General features: G+C 35.2%; 1 protein-coding gene across 1 annotated transcript in view; it reads right to left on the bottom strand.

Moving 5' to 3' along the window:
- The window catches only part of ERC2 (ELKS/RAB6-interacting/CAST family member 2), a 362,739-nt gene that overhangs the window by 125,456 nt on the left and 220,628 nt on the right, over positions 1–16,655 (bottom strand). The window contains exon 16 of the mRNA XM_035894657.1: positions 7,429–7,564. Coding sequence (XP_035750550.1) covers positions 7,429–7,564 — 136 coding nt within the window. The remainder of the gene's footprint in view (positions 1–7,428; positions 7,565–16,655) is intronic.

Here is a 16,655-nt window from a genome sequence, read left to right as displayed (position 1 = left end):
GTCAGGAGCATCATTAAGCTTCTGCTTTAATTGTAGAAACGTTCTGGTAAAATAAATTTTTAACTCACTACAACCATGATACAAATAAGTTTCTATTATGTATTTTCCACAAGCAAATCCATGGGAGCTTTAAAGGGAGAACTTCATTCTAGCTGTAGCTTACCCCATCTTCTGAATTTGTCACTGAACTGGCTCCAAAACCTTACAATTCTTTATTAAGTTACACAAAGACTGAATGACTTGTTGCAACTGACTCTTACAGACTTGCAAAAAGCCCAGCTTTTGTTTCAAAATATTTCTGTCTGAAAGCAGAAATCTTAGCAAGAGGTAAGATCTTCACAAGCACTGCAGGCCATATCTTATCTTTTCTCTTGCCCCTGTACATATTTCCACAAGTCTATCTCCAGCATATCTCACTTGTGTGTTCTGATCACTCATAATACCGAGAAAGAAAAACCAAGAGAAAGAAAAATCATGTATTTCCCCTTATCCTCTACCCACAACTGAATGAGAAGCAGGGAGCAATTCTCCTCACTAGAGCTAGACCACAATCTGCGTTTCACACATACACATTGTGGAAATCAGAGAGGAATGGTGTAAAAGGCAAAATCCCAATCTTACCTCCGTCTTCCCCCCCCAAAATGACCAGCCTTCTGAAGACAGAAACATACAGAATCTCCTAAACACTTGGAATTATTAAAGCCTTCCAGAGAGGTATAGGTCCACCTTCAGATGCATGCTTAAAATAGAACTCACTTATAATACAATAATTTATGATTTTAACCTCTTAAAAGGTTGAACTTTCTCACTGCGTATGTATTTCAGCACTAATAAATACAAAGCTGTGTGTTTATGCAATGAATTCTCTCCTGCCTTATGTCAACTACATACACTAATGCCTGTCTGCATAAGTCACAACTGTTTCCTCTGCCTCTGAACTGGTTACACTGCTCTGTTCATTTTTATTTGCAAGATTTCACCTCATTCCCTAGCTTCCTCTTTTTATTAATATTACAGTTCCAAAGTCTTTGAGACAATGCAGTAGGAAACACACTGCATTAAGAGAAAAATCATAATAAATTAATGTCAGGTATACCTCTTGTTTAGGCCATGCTTCTGTTTTATTTTAAGAGACACAGACATAACATATGGCAATGTGCTATGTCTTCAGTATATCTTGTATTTCTAGAACTATTATGGAGATGAAAATTACATGCTGAAGCACAGAGCGAAAAATAAAGAAACAAATCCAAGTTTAAGAATTCACGTTGACTAGCTGTGAAATCTCTTGTGAGCTATTTTTAGTGAGTAAGATATCACAGATATTCACATGGCAAGAATCAGACAGCAGTAATATTAACTACCCAGTTTTTCTATCTCTTTTGACAGGACTTTCTCCTGATCATGTTTTATTCATTACGTAAGACTAAATTTCCAACCAGTACAAAACTATTGAAAAACTAGAATTCTTGCCTTGCCTCAGTATGTCCAGTGACAAACAGAGGCTGACATGCTGGACTCCTTAAAAAGCTAGACATTTACACCTGGAAAATGTATGTGTGTACACAGTCTGTTTCACAGTACTTCAGGCTCAGAGCACTGATCAAGATGCCTTTATAAGATATTTGAAATCAATGGGAACTACACATTGTCTCACTCAAAAAAATATTTTTTTTTAATGAAATATCTTTTTTCAACATGCGGATTTCTGTCCAAAGAAAATCCCAAGGTACCTAAAAGAATTGTGAGAAATAACCCAAGCATTTAAAACATTAGGAGAGTCAAAAACTTTTCGAGCAGATAAACCAGAAGAAAAGGTGGGAACACCCAGAAGCTTTGTAGATCAGACCAAAATCAGGTATTAAACTTTCTAACTTTGTTTTCAGACTCATACCTGCACCTCTCGTGACATGTATGCATTGGACAGTTTGCATAGTTTCCACAGAGCAGTATTTCTGGACTTTGTACAGATATGACTCTATACGGTTCGATTCACTTATTAAATTGATACTTTACATTTACGAAAGTATAATCAGACAACAGCATATTTTTAATTTCCTTTGAGGCTACATGATAAGACATATGGCAATATTATTACATGCACATTCTTATAGTTCAGAGAAAAGAAAGGACTTTGTTGTTGTTGTTATTACAGCAGGTTTGAAAATTAGAGTCAAAACCAAACCCACTCAAGTTCTCAATGTTATGCAAATGTTTTCTTTCCCAATTCTACTGTTGTAAGTGTTACTGGAACAAACATGTTCCGTACAAGAATCAAGAAAAATATATCTCAGGAAATAAGATTGTCTTAAACCTATAACATTTCAAGATCCTGCAAAGAGTTTTGAGGAATTCTGTACAACTTTATGACATGATACCTGTATATTTCTTATCTCAGCATTTCTCAAAAAGGCTTATCTTTTTAAGACAGACAAAAAAGAAGAGAGAAAAATGAAAGCATGTTCTCAAAAATTTCATGATAAAGTGTTCAAGGACCAGCTCTCCTGCTGTGATGCTTTATGTAATATATCACCATCACGTTTGGCAACATTTGCACAGGTCTGCCCTTGATTTGTGGAAGGAAAAAGCAGAAAACCTCACAACTATTCTTCATTCCCAAGAATTAATCTGAAGTCTGGCTCCCTGATGTTTCCAATTTTACAGCGATCCAAATAACCCCCCAAAACCACACCTGAAGCATCACTCACAATTATAGCTGATAGCTGAGGGAGACCAAAATGAATTCCCTCCCCAGGCATCCCTGGGCACTCTCCATCACAGCAGTGGCCCTGGAGTGCCGTGAGATGGGGCCTCCAGAGGCTCAAACTTGACCTGCAAGCACTGATGCTAGGATATGAACCAGCTTTGAGAGGCTTTTATCTGAAAAGATAGTGAAAAGTGTCACAAATATACATGATACTACAGGCCTCAGCAACTATTACATACTACTGAAGCTTCAAAGAACCTACAAGACTTCTGAACTTCTTCAAACCTACCAGAAAGCAAGTGGACAGCTGAATGGCTGGAGCTTCAGCCCCTACTTGAGCTGTATAAAATGGACGGCACTTCAACTGATTGCTTCACTTTGCCCTGTATGACTCCCTGAATGCTCCATGGACAATTACTCCAGCTTTCTTAACACATCTTTTCCAGTACTTCTGCAAAAGGGATTGAGGCTTGGCTGGATTTAATGTAATTTGACTAGTCTACTTGCTCTTCGGCTCTCAGGTGAGTTTATCACAGCTAGCCAAACACAATCATTACATCAGGCCAGAGAATTTTAGGGTATACTTTATTCTAACAGCTCAATACATCATTCACAAATGTAACAGGCACGCTACAGATACTAGCACTATGAGTTATAAATGCCTATAAACATAGGCCGTTTCTACTAAACATAGTAGAAGGTATTATAAACAGTAACAGAAGGTGGTCAGATTCCTATGGTTTACTAAGATGTTAATTCTGTATTTATTAAAATACCAATTAATTTTAAATTTATTTAGCAGATGCATAGAACTCCCAGAAACTTGTTTTTCAAATATATCATATACCTCACATCATGAGTCTCCCCACAAATCCTGCCTCACTTAAATCCTTAGATCACTACTGTTACAACATGTTATTAGCTCTATATATTATTTATAAAGTGAAATGTAGTATCAAGAGTGATCAAATATTCTACTCTGTCAGATTATTCAGTTAGTCAACACTCATATCCCAGTTTGAATTCTGTATTTGTTCACATCACTAGAAGAACCTCAGTTTATATTCTGCTTCCTAGGGAAAGCATTGTACCCTTGGGTTGGTAGGAAATAAAATTAATTGACCTTTACATACTGCATTATATGTATCTTTTTGAACAGATGCATAAACGAGTTCAAATCTATAACACTCACAATGTAGCTACATACTCGGACCTGCAGAAAGTGCCTGTGTTCCATCCCTGCACCCAGGCATTTGCAGCTAAATATTACAGGAGTAAACATTTATCTTATGCCAAATACATTAAATAGTTTTATGTCACCAGGTACAAAAGCCTCAAATCAAAATCACCCTGAAATGACAAGCCATACAGCTCAATCAAAATCATAACTGCATCCACCAGTACTCTTGATCAAATTTTTTAAGAAGAAAACCTTACATTTTTTGACATACTTGCTCTTTAAACAACTCCATGGAGGAAGAAGAGTTTTTTAAGTAACTTTTGTGAAAAAATTTCCTTTCTACAACAAGGTTAACTGAATAGAGCTTTAGAGTTTGTTTGGCTTTTTAACCACCTACTTACCAGATTTGTATAAGAATATGACTTGATGCTCTCACCTAATACTTGTAACTACCTTACACATATAAAACAAATAAACCATACCAGTGAAAAACTTTTAATCAAAATACTCTCCTATCAGCAGAATAAATGCACATCAGAGTCATGTTGCCTCCACTATTCAATGTCAAACTATTTGCTTTACTTGCAAGGTTCACTATGGTGTTTATGCAGAACAATTAAAAGCTCCCTGCATCTTGCAATGATAAGGAAACCTCAAGTTGCCAATATGTGAGGCAGGGACATGTTTCCATTAGATTTAGAAGCAGTATCATCAGCTTTTACTGAAACAATTAATTTTGTGATTAATTTTCTGAAGCAAACCCTAAGGAACTTCCATAGAGAATAACAATTCCTTTACTTCACAAGAACAGGAAAAAAAAGCCCCATATACTACCACTACCCCATCTTCCTTAATCTTAGGAAAGAAGCAATCCTACAAGGACACATGTTATCAAGCCCATTTTGGAAAGGGTCCTTTGAAGGCATCTGTCTCCTGCTAGAACAAAGTAACTCTGCATCTTCATTTGCTGGGGAAGGAAAAAGCTGCCAGATATTTATCAAGTTTGACAGTTTTTCTCCATCCCTCTGAATTCACTTTGTTTCCTTAGGTATTTGCTTGAACCTATCACAGCGATGTAGAGGCAAACTTCTATCTGCAACTGCACATCCCCAGGTATTTTATGGCTCAATCTGTAAAGTCAAACAAGCCATTTTCATTCAGGTGGATTTGCCTGGATTTGTGATCCATGCAGTGACAGCCAGTCTAATTCACAAAAGCAAACTGCAAACAGAGAACACATCCATCTCTGCATGAACACAACGGTAGACATTAAGAAAGGCATGGGAAGAAATGAGGACGCGTTTTAGACACAGGAAATATAATAACTAGTTATGGTAGCAAACTGTTGAAAGCAAGAGATTGCCTGTTTTGCTTCTGCCAGAGAAGGCAGGATTAGCTGTTCCAGCGTGCCAGCAGTGCAGACAACCAACACTTGCTTCCTCCTGTTCCTGCAGCTACTGGAGGAAGAGTTGGGAATGCAAAGCACCTCCCGATAGGCAGAAGCAGCTGGAATCCTCTCTTTTTCACTTTCCCAGCAGCTCAGCAAGTGTAGGATGGGCCACAACACATACACACATACATTACTGAAAGTAATATGTTGAAGTAAACAATATTAAAATATTAACATTTTAAGGCATGGTAATAACAGAGAGATAACAGTTATAACAGAGAAATAACAGTTCTTAGTTAACTGGTTTTCATAAACTGTTCTTAGCATCTAAATGCTTTATTGCAAGGGAATGGCGTAGAGGAGCTATACACCCAGACAAGGCTTTTTTCTTTCTAAATTCAGGCTATTCAGCCATGCTGCTACCATTTGGCAGATCCATTTTCATCACACGACTTGAAAGCTCCAAGTACAGCAGTTACATAAAGACCTTACATAAAGACCTTACGAAAGACTTCTGTTCTCTAGTGATCACACCACTCTGATAGATTTCCAAAATAATGCTGAAAAATTAAAGCTCCAATATTTTCTCTTTACTGAACCACATTAAATACAAGTAGCTGCTCAACACTGAAATTTAATTTTTTTATATCATACTGTCAGACCAAATACTTCTCAAGGTTTTCTTACTATATCACATGCGGTAGAATGCATGGTGATGCAATCGGTATGTAATGACCAAGGTTATAAAGTATATATAACACTACACAGATGCATAAATAATGTATCATTCCCCAAATTTGATTCTGACATACGGTTTCACCAACACAAGCCTGAAGAGAGGTGGTGTTAATTTCTCTATTTTGCATATAGGAGCACATGAGAAATACAGTACCCTATGAAGCATGTGAGGGTCAAATTCCATCTATTAGAAGTTTTCCAGAAACCCGTAACATTAACCAGATCAAGCAAAATTGGTATTTTGCACTGTAAATTAGACTTGCCTGTAAACACTGGGTATGGAGACATTGATGATGTTGACAGAAATCAGTACTTCTCTTCATAGTTTTTCATGGTCAGATCTCAGAGAACAATTTTTTAAGTCAAGCATCAAACATGTTTTGTGGTCTTTAATACAAATTCCCTAGAATGTAACATATCATTTAACCAGATCAGCTAACTATCTTTCAAATCTCAATGCCTGAACTCAATAATTTAAAAACTCTAGAAATTCTCCTAGAGTAAGGTTCAACATCTATCTTAAATGAAAAAGATATAGCAGAATCTTTTCTTTCCAACTGTAAGAAATAAGTTGTTGATGTAGTAACTGTGCAGTAACGATTCTAAGAGATCTGTCGAAAGACAGCTATAGCGGTGCTCCTCTGTGTTACATCTAAGTACACCAGATAAAAATGATGAGTGAGGATTCTAAATTGCACATACAGAGTTAATAAGATCAAATCACTCTCATTAAATGACCTGAGTATGCAACCAGATGATGATATCCCTGCTGATACAAAAATGCACAACCAGACAGTGGAATTAAAGTGAGAGCTACATCTAGAAACATAGAACAGGAAGGGGCTCATAGGCCTCAAATGTTGCATTCAATCTCCACACTGGAAAATATGGCAGAAATTCTGTTATAGAATCGAATGCTCTTGAAAAATTAGATTGTATTTTACAGAGATAATCACACGGATGTCTGCCCAGTTAAAAAGAAAAAAAAAAAACCACCCTCAGCAGGCTACTATTTCATATTCAAACATGCTGAACATTCATAACCACACTATATAACCTCACCTCAGGTGGATATAATGCTGTGAATAGCACAGAAATAGAATACAGAAAGCATAATTACTTTTCTATTTTCTGACTCTCCTCAAAACAAGCTATAATGACTTACTTGCTTTTAAATAAGTAAAATACGGTCTTTGTGAGAAGGCTTCAAATTCCGTTGTTCTTTCCTTACCCTAAATATTAAATATTTCATGGGTGCAACTGAAATTGGTAGTGCATCTTCTGGTAGGAAAGGAGAGAGCAGTCAGCTCTCCGTGGGAAGACACACAGTGAAATACATCCGGCAAGACACACAGTGAAACAGAAGTGTACTTTCTTTGATGGTTTAAACACACAATTGAAAAATAAACTCACTTGTAAATGTTGAGAGTTGTCAGTCATATTGTCCTCTCGTCGACGAACTTCTTCCAACAACTGTGCATTCTTCTTTTTCTCCATTTGCTGATTGTGCTTCAGATTGGCAACCTTCTTGTTTTGGTCCTTCATATGTCTAAGAATTGTATACACATATGCATTAGTGTTAATGACTGCAACCGCTTCTTTCTCTCTATAAATTAACTTGTGACTATGACACTGATTCTCCAGCAGACACATGTATTCCAAGATGTACAAAATAAAACTTCATCTTGTTTTAAAGCTGGCATATCGAAACAGCTTTAATACCATCAGATTATACAATGGAAAAGCAATTATTCAGGCCTGCAAATTTTTTTCTTTTTTATCATCTGCTCACTAATACTCCTATGTGTTCTGAGCACTATGCAAAAAAATTGCTGTTATAACAGAGGGAGATTATCCAACAATCCTTATACATTCAGTGAGTTTGGGTGCAATTTTAATGGGTGCTTTACGTAGCATTAATTTCAAAGGAAGCAGAAGGCGAAGGTGATGACTAATGTATGTTGTGAACTTCTATTTTTGAAAACCTGGACTATAATGTTTCTAAGGATTAAAGTTTGATGGGGGTAGAAGGTCAGGTCATAAATATGCCACGAAGAATAAAGGATGCCTTTACAAATAGCTTTGTACATAACAAAAACATTACATTTTATCTTTTTTAATAATGAGACTTCTTTCTACAAAAGATTAACAACAAATAAGTTTATGAGTAACTTTTAATGAAAATGAAACAATCTTTACCACCATTATGTATTTTATTTTGTTAAGACTGTTCTCAGATAAAAAATATATTTTTAAATTGTTTCAGTGTTTAATTATCTTTTGCTGTGGATCTTATTCATTAAGTTATCAGAAGCTTTCCTGATTCTGATACTTAGCATACATTCTTTTAAGAAAGAAGGCAAGTTAATTTTGCCTGGCAGGCATTGAAAAAAATATCCTTGCAGTAATGCTTTCTACCTGCTTGGATTCTTAGATATTATTTTTCCGACTTTCTTTGACTTTGAGGAATTTGCTCCCTTTTATCTATATAAAAATAAAGTCATGTGCAAATTCCTAATGAGATCTACTCACTAATCCTATTTTGGCAAATGAAGAGAATATTATTCAGTGCCCAAAAGGATCACTGAAAATGTCTCTGTAGCTTCCATGTTAGAACTTTCAGTGGAAAAAAAAAAGTTATAGAATACATTTCTTGCACTGATTTTATTATGCTAAAGAAAGTAGGTAATTTTATATTTGCTTCTATGACTGGTTTCTTTGTCCTACCACTGTTTGTTTCGCTACTTATTTACACTGAAAAATCAACAATGAATCTCTAATCAATAAGTGTTGCCATGGTATTAAAAATTCTTACCAGACACTTAATATACAAGTTTGCAGGTACAGTACATAACAGAAAAGCTGATCTATTATTACTAAAAAAGTAACTTAAACTTGCCTAGAAAACTAAAAGTATGCACAACTAAATAAAATAAAAATCTTTTCTTTTTAAAAGAATCTACATCAAGCTCACAAATAATTTTTTAAAAAGACAAGCATGAATTCCTCTATCTGAAAAACAGATTTATCCTGTAGTTGTCTTCAAGTGTTTGCATCAGCCCGTTAAGGCACAAAGAGATAGATTAGCCTAACTGATTGTCTTTTTACAGTATTTGTCTTTTCTACTCAGTTTTTAATGTTAGAAATAGAATTTGTGAAGACTGTGCATACTGTAAAGCTAAAAGAATCCCCAACAAGACCTTATAACCAGAAAACAGACCAGCTTCAGAAAAAAAAAAAAAAAATCAAAAGCCATCCTTTTAAAATTTATTTCTTTTTAGTACAATCATTTTTATATTGCACAAAGCACTGACTGGAAGATGAATAGCTGAGCTTCTCCAGGTTGAACCAACAATAGGAGTTACTATTTTGCAATGCCAGAGACTTTGAGACCTTAGCCTGCATCTTCCTTAAATATTTTCAAATATTTTTTATAATATATAGACACAGTTCTAATAAACTATACACCTAAGGCTCTCCCCCTTTAGACATACCTTTAACAAAATGACAAGACTTCTAAGAAACAACACCTTTTTCCCAGCTCAAAGAGACCATAACAGCACTACAGCTGTCTCTTGGCAGGTTTCTGGCACCATGTTTAAATCCCCAAATTAAGTTCACTTGAGAACAAGAAATACACTACACGACAGTCAGAAGAAACATGCCTATGTGAGACCTACCTCAATAGGCTTGGGATTATAATATAAATCACCGGTATTTTATTGTAGAGTTTTAAGAAAGGTTAATTTTCTGAAAAACACAACACACTGCCACAGCTAACCAATAATAAGCAACATGACAGTGCTAAAAACAGTAGGGATATTTCTGTCAAAGTTAGTGACAGATTAATAAAAAGAAAAAACAAATTGAATTTGCATGTTGCAGTTTAAACTTGTTTCTACTTCTTAAAGAATATAATGGATTTAGCTATTGAGTTGTCTATTATTTACTAAAGTTCCTCAAGAATTTTAGAGTAAAGCGCATTGTCTTTCTAAATCACTTATTCAAATATACATCAGATGCTCTCTGTCACTCTAAGTTCTCTTCCATGGGTCCATGCTGCATAATTGTAAGCACAGACCTAATCAGCATAAAACCAACATGAATATTAGAAAATATTACTTTCAGAACTTCATCTATAGATGTGGTATTTGGCAGAAATTTTGGTGGTGTAATATGACTTTGTGCTGTTAAAATATAAAATGGTTTCCGATCTAATGCTGAGTAAATGATAAATTAATTTACATTTAATCTCTGTAAGAAGTTCAATTTTATGCCAATCCTAACTGCTTCTTTCATCACCCTTCCCTCTCACAACTTCCCATTTCAGTTTCTGTCTAATGCCACACTGAAAAGTAGAACACGGTAAAGCTGCAAAAGAAAACATCTGGTGCCTGTGATATACAAAATCTTGAAGAGAAGGAAATAAAAGAAAGCTGTGTCATAGCCCCTCTTTCTTCCACAAGAGACTGACAACTGCCTATGGAAATGAAAGAAAATGCTACAGTTAAAAAGCCTCTCTGAGTAGTTTTCTTTTAGGCTGGCATTAAAGTTACAGGAGGAGTTCAATAGTGGAAATAAATACAAGAACACATTACCCATTTTTTGTTTGCTTGGGTGGGGGGTTTTTTGGTTGTGGGGTTTGGGGTTTTTTGTTTGTTTTTGTTTTTTTAAACAGCAAATATATCAAATACAATCCTCGATTCAGTATATTTTTTGATTATGCTTGCTCTGGTATTTTTTCCACATGGCTCTGTTTCTAAAATGCTTTTGAACAAAATAAAAGATTAGGATAAGTAAAAATTATGTATGAGAAATAGAAAAGTACATGGGAACAGCATATGATCAGCACAAAATACCGCATGCCATTACTATAGGATATAAAATATCTGCATAACTTACTAGTAGCTGATATGCATAGTTGAGCCTACATTATTTTTTATCATGAGGAATCAGTTTAATGTGTTCTGCTACACTGTTTCAATTTAAAGCTATAAGACGACAAAATTAATTAGGCAGAGTAAAATAAATAAAACTTTACTGTTTAAGATATATGTCCTCAAAATCTGAAATGTATGCTGCAGGAGTCTGAGCAGTAGAATTGCTCTTACTATCACACATTAATCATATTCAGGTCCTAAAATATATGCAGAAGTATTCTTTCTTTGGCAGTGTAACTGCCCCAAAGCAGTACGATAAAATCCACAGCTTTCTGATTTGCCACATTGTTAAAGTTGATTTTGAAGCTGGGTATCCATTATCTTACAGTGAGCTAGTAACTAGTTCTTTAACCACTGAACTAGGCATTACAGTCATCTCAGACTAGTTATTATAGAATACTATGCTGTTTGTAATTTTACAAACTTTGCATAACTGGAAAGCCAGTCTTTGAGTAAGTTCTAAAGCACCCAAGCCCAGAGCACACTGAAGTAGTGCCAACACAACATTTGGGTTACAGAAATTATGTTCTGAGCTCGTAACAGTTAAGAGGGAAAAAAGCAGGCTGAAAAGCTGCGTAGATAGCTAATGCTTTACAAAGATGCTTAATCTTGGCTAAACATTAAAATGGCTGGTTAATGACACTTTTTCAGATAACAAATCTAAATTTCTGTTTGTGTTCCTATGGTTATAGCCAGTCAGCAATGGTCATAAAACATCCAGCAGCTTCATCTATGGACAAAAAAATAATTCAAAGTGGAGCTAAGCTGTCTTCAACTTAGAACTAAAATGCAAGCACATCTTGAATAGTTTAAAGAAAAAGTAAGAAAAGAAAGGAAACGTTCTATTCTATTCCACAGTTACAAAGTGAAGAACTTCATGGGCATCTAATATAGAGAAGCAGTATCCAGAAAACACCCATGCCACATAAATACTAGATGACAATGATACTGGAAGTTAATAAAGAATAAATGAACACTAGATATAGGAAAAAATTCTAAGCAGATTTTGATTCCTCTAGTACATTAGAGTACATTCCTAATGAAGAGGAAAAGATTATATAAGGTAACATACTTCTCTAGAAACTACCTTACTGTACATCAAACTTTGAGCTTATGAATTTTTTAAATCTAGAATAAACCATTGCTCTGAACTGTAAATACACCATAGACTGCAGCTATGCTACTCCAGTAAAAAATCGGCCAGTCACAATTCCCTAATTCCTCTTCCTAAATCTTCCTAATCTGGGACAATTTTCGGTAATCTCTCGCAACACACAGAATGCTCCACAGCCATTAATTTCCACCTCAACTGGGCACTAGACTTAAAATCAGGTATCTAAACCACAGCAATGCCTACATGTTTTCCTCAGCATCCAACAACTTTTTCAGAAAAATGACCACCAACTCAGACTGTAGCTGCTCAGATTTCTGATACTGCTGAAGAACCATCAAAACTATGACTGCTAAATATTTAGATACACTTAGAATATCATAGACCCGAACAAGACAGTTGAAGGGAAAAGACAAAAAGTTCTTCTATATCTCTATAGCTTTGTCTCCTATAAGGTCCAGACCAAAGAACCTAGAGCCCCTTCATCTTGCTGTGCAGACAGGAAGATGCCCTTACGTCAATTCACTTAGCCATTCATTCTATTTAGTTTTTTAAGTGAAAATCTTTGTAAGAAATAAACATCAGTGGCATGGAGACCCTGCCAACTACCAAAACAGTAGTAGCACTTAGTTCTTGCAAGTATGAATATCACTAACTGTAATGACTATGTTTAAACATGTTCATTTGTGTTTTTTTCTTGTTCTTCGGGAATAGCCCACAAATTGATCTAGTAGTACTACCTACAGTATTTACTTCCTTCAGTCCAACTTTTTAAGACAAACATTAACATTTTGTTTCCACATATGTGTGAGTAATTTTCAGATTTCATTTTACAGTAGTGTGTAACTGTTGCCTAAACTCCAGTACTTTAATCTCTGATAACTCCAGAAAATTGCACTGTTTCATTAAATTCCTAGCTTTAGTTAGCCACCTGGGTACTTTGGCCAAAAAGTTGGTAATGTCAGCCAAAAATAAGTGTTATATGCTTAGTATAGCCTTTACTCTATTTCATAAAGGTTTTTTTCCTCAAAGCATCCAAAAAATGCAGACATGCAAAACACTCCCAAGAGCAAAATCTGTAACATTTTCTAAAGGAATATGTCTCTGTAATAATTTTCATCACATTAAACAGCATTACAATGGGACCAGCTGTCTGAAAGTCAATCAAAAAATTCTCCAGTGTGCTAGGAACCTGTACTCTTCAACGAATAAGAAAAAAAATAGAGTGGAATAAATTTACCAAATAATGTTTTCAGCAAAATAAAAATATTCTATGAAATACAACAATGCAGTCAAAAAAAGTAATTTCTACAAAATAACAAAGTCTCAAAAATACATTTTAAAATTTAATCCAGACACATTTTAAATAATCAAACATCTTAACCTATGCATGCACTGGGTAGAAAATTACCAACATCATTACTTGAAAAAAAAATTTTTAACAGATCATCTCCATCTCCTTTATAAATAGTCCACACCTTTACAAACAATTCGCATATGTGAGCAATGAAATTAATCTTAAGATTTTACTAGGCACTCTGGATCTCAGTAGCTAGTCATGCAGAAGACCTGATCTTGTAAATCCTGTCCATGTGAATGTCCATTCTGAACTACATTACTGCAGTAAAAATCAGTAGAAACAGTTCAGTTCCCACTATCTTAAAAATGACAGTATGGATAGGTTCCCATTTGATTTTTTTGAGTTAAGACTAAAAGAGCAGCATAAAGGCAATGCTTTAAAATTCAGATCCAGCTCCACTGAAATCCGTATAACAGAATTTCCATTAAGACATAAGCTAAGTTAAGTATTGTTTCTGGCATTTTCCTGGAATACAAATGTATTTGCTATTACCAATCTATAAACCTGAAAAACAAAGATGGGTTAGACTCTAGCAAACTCACAAGTGATGTTAAGAGGGTTACTGACAGACACATTCCTGACACAAATATGCAAGGACACAGTTTATTCACTTACAACCCATAGAAGGATTTTTCTGGGGAAAATAGGTACTATGATAAGAAAACCTATATCCATGACAGGCTGGAAGTTTGATATGACAAGGAAAACATAACATACCTTACATATCAATTTTTTTTTTTTTTAAAGAAAGCCCTCATGGTTGACTGCTAATTTATTAAATAAGTTAGACTCTAATCACCTGAAGATTTATGATATGCTATAAAAAGCTAAGTAGCATCTTTCTGTACTGTCATTTGCATAAAAAAAAAATCAGGTTGTTTTTCTTTTAAATCCAGATTCTATAACCTAAAGCATTATGGGAATCCAAAAGGCCTCTTAAGATTTCAAGGGTTTCCTTATTCTTAACCTTTTTTTTTTTTTTTTGTTAACTACAATTGCCAGAATGACAAAAAATTAAAGAATAGCTTAAATGCAAAGCCAAAAGCAATCAACCCAACCATTAGTAAGTTAACTAGTTTGACACAGCCAGCATGTCCAATAGAGCTGAGCTTCAATTTTTATTCTTTCTCCCCTGATGGCAAAAAAATATATTGGGACTGATCCTTTTTTTAATGCTGTACATGATGCTCAGAACCTAGACTGCTGGTACATTCCAGGCCAAACCATTCATCTAGCTTCATGCCCTGATATAAAATGGCAGAGTAATGATCACCACAGGGAGAAAACAGATTAAAATTTATTAACACATAAATTAATAACAATATTTTATATTACAAGGATTTTGCTTTTTTCCTTGTAAAATGAAATCTACTGACTGCAAAACTGCAAAGCCAGCTCACCATTGTACACAATGATTATTTTTTCTGAGATATCCACTGACCAACAAACATTTAATGTTACAGCAACACAGAATGCTACCATTTATTGCTAGTGCATTTTTTAAGAGTGAGGACAGAATTAGTACATCCACACCTGCAAAGAAGAATATTCCTCACTGAAATAAGGTGTATCAAAACTGCATTACCAAAAAGCAAAAAGGGAAAAACAAAGATACAAAGCAGCTGTCTGGTTCTCCCAATAGGGAATCTTCAAAACACATAAAAATGTATATATGTAGTAGGACTAAATGCATCAAAGGGTTCAACGCATCAGGGTGAACTGTTTCCATGATGACCTACCAAAACTGATCCACAACCCACACCAAGCGTATATTCACCACTGATACAATATACTCCACCCACAAGACAATCAATGTATTTAGAATGGAACCTCAGAAAGTCCCAAAGCTGTAATTAAGCAATTTACCACTTCTAATATGTTACCGCCTCCAGAGTAATTATTTCATTTGGGGTTTGTGTCTTTGGTTATTCTGACAGTCTGATGACTAAGCTGCTATGAATATCTGTTACTTCGTTAAAAGTGGTGCCAAAACATGTAATACTTTCTCTGCACAGCCTCTTTATTCCATTTGATAACACTACATATTGCACCTGAATTCTGAGAATGTAAGTGGCCAAGTAATTGTCTGCCTTAAGGAGGACATGGCTTATACTGATTCATCTGGAACTAAAGTATAACATCGGCGTACATCAGCTCCATTCTCTATTTCCAAGCTATTACACCATTTTCAAAAATAACATTTTTTTCTGATGCTTTTGAATTTGGGAGTCTTTCTGCTTTTAATGTGAAAATTTGACAGACCAACATAAAAAGCTCATAGATTAATACAGACCACTATAGGCCCGTATGAGTAAAGAGTTTTGAAGACTTCCTAAGGGGGGGAAGGGGGGGAAGTAATTTATCAATTTTTGTTTAGACAGACTCAAAAGAAAAAAACAGACTTTTTTCCATCTCTGTTACTAATAAAGGCCACATTTTGGAGGAATACTTCATCCCCAGATCCTAAGGGATTCCTTTCTTTGCGTGTCTGACTAACCTACTACCATCCTATAGAAAAAAATCCTGTCTCACCTTTGTCTTTCTTGCCCTCAGTGTTCCTAAGCAGAAAATCTAGCAGATCTTATTTTCTTTGCTCTATAAAGAACTAGATTTTCCCACCTCTACTTCCCACTGAAAAGGATCAGGGGCAAGACTTCAACTGCCTGAACTAATTGGACAGAAGAACTTGGAGAAAGGTAACTGACTTTATCTTTTGGTAATAAAGGCCAGTATTCTGCTATACACCGCAGAGAATATTATCACAAGAAGTTAATATTGCCATCTCTTAATGAAGAAGAATGCTTGGCCTTCTTTCTGCCATTCACCCAAAGCTGAGACAATAGCAAACTCCGTGTCACAGTTCATACTCCATCTACTCACCAGGAGAACTGAGAAGCACCCTCTGTGTTTTCTCTATGTTGGTATAAAGGACTGGAATCAAAATGACCAGCGCAAACAATGGACAAACTAAAAAAAAATCATCTAAAATCTCCAAAGAATTTGATTCCCACATCCCTAATTCTCCAGTTGAAAGCAAAAATGCTGTAATGCCCAGAGTTACCAGTTAAGATAAATGAATTTTAGCATAGTCAATGTTTTCATTGCATTCCCAGTTCCTGTTACCAATGGATTACATAGCTATTTCAGTTTCATTCAAAGGAGCAAGCCTGCTGCCCACACAGATCTATAAGTCTCAAAAAACACAATACAATTCTATCACTCAGTTAAA

The sequence above is a fragment of the Egretta garzetta genome, unplaced genomic scaffold (assembly GCF_000687185.1).
Source record: "Egretta garzetta isolate BGI_Z169 unplaced genomic scaffold, ASM68718v1 scaffold215, whole genome shotgun sequence".
Classification (NCBI taxonomy): domain Eukaryota; kingdom Metazoa; phylum Chordata; class Aves; order Pelecaniformes; family Ardeidae; genus Egretta; species Egretta garzetta.
Note: the sequence above shows the minus strand (reverse complement) of the source record. Positions and strands in the feature narration are given on the sequence as shown.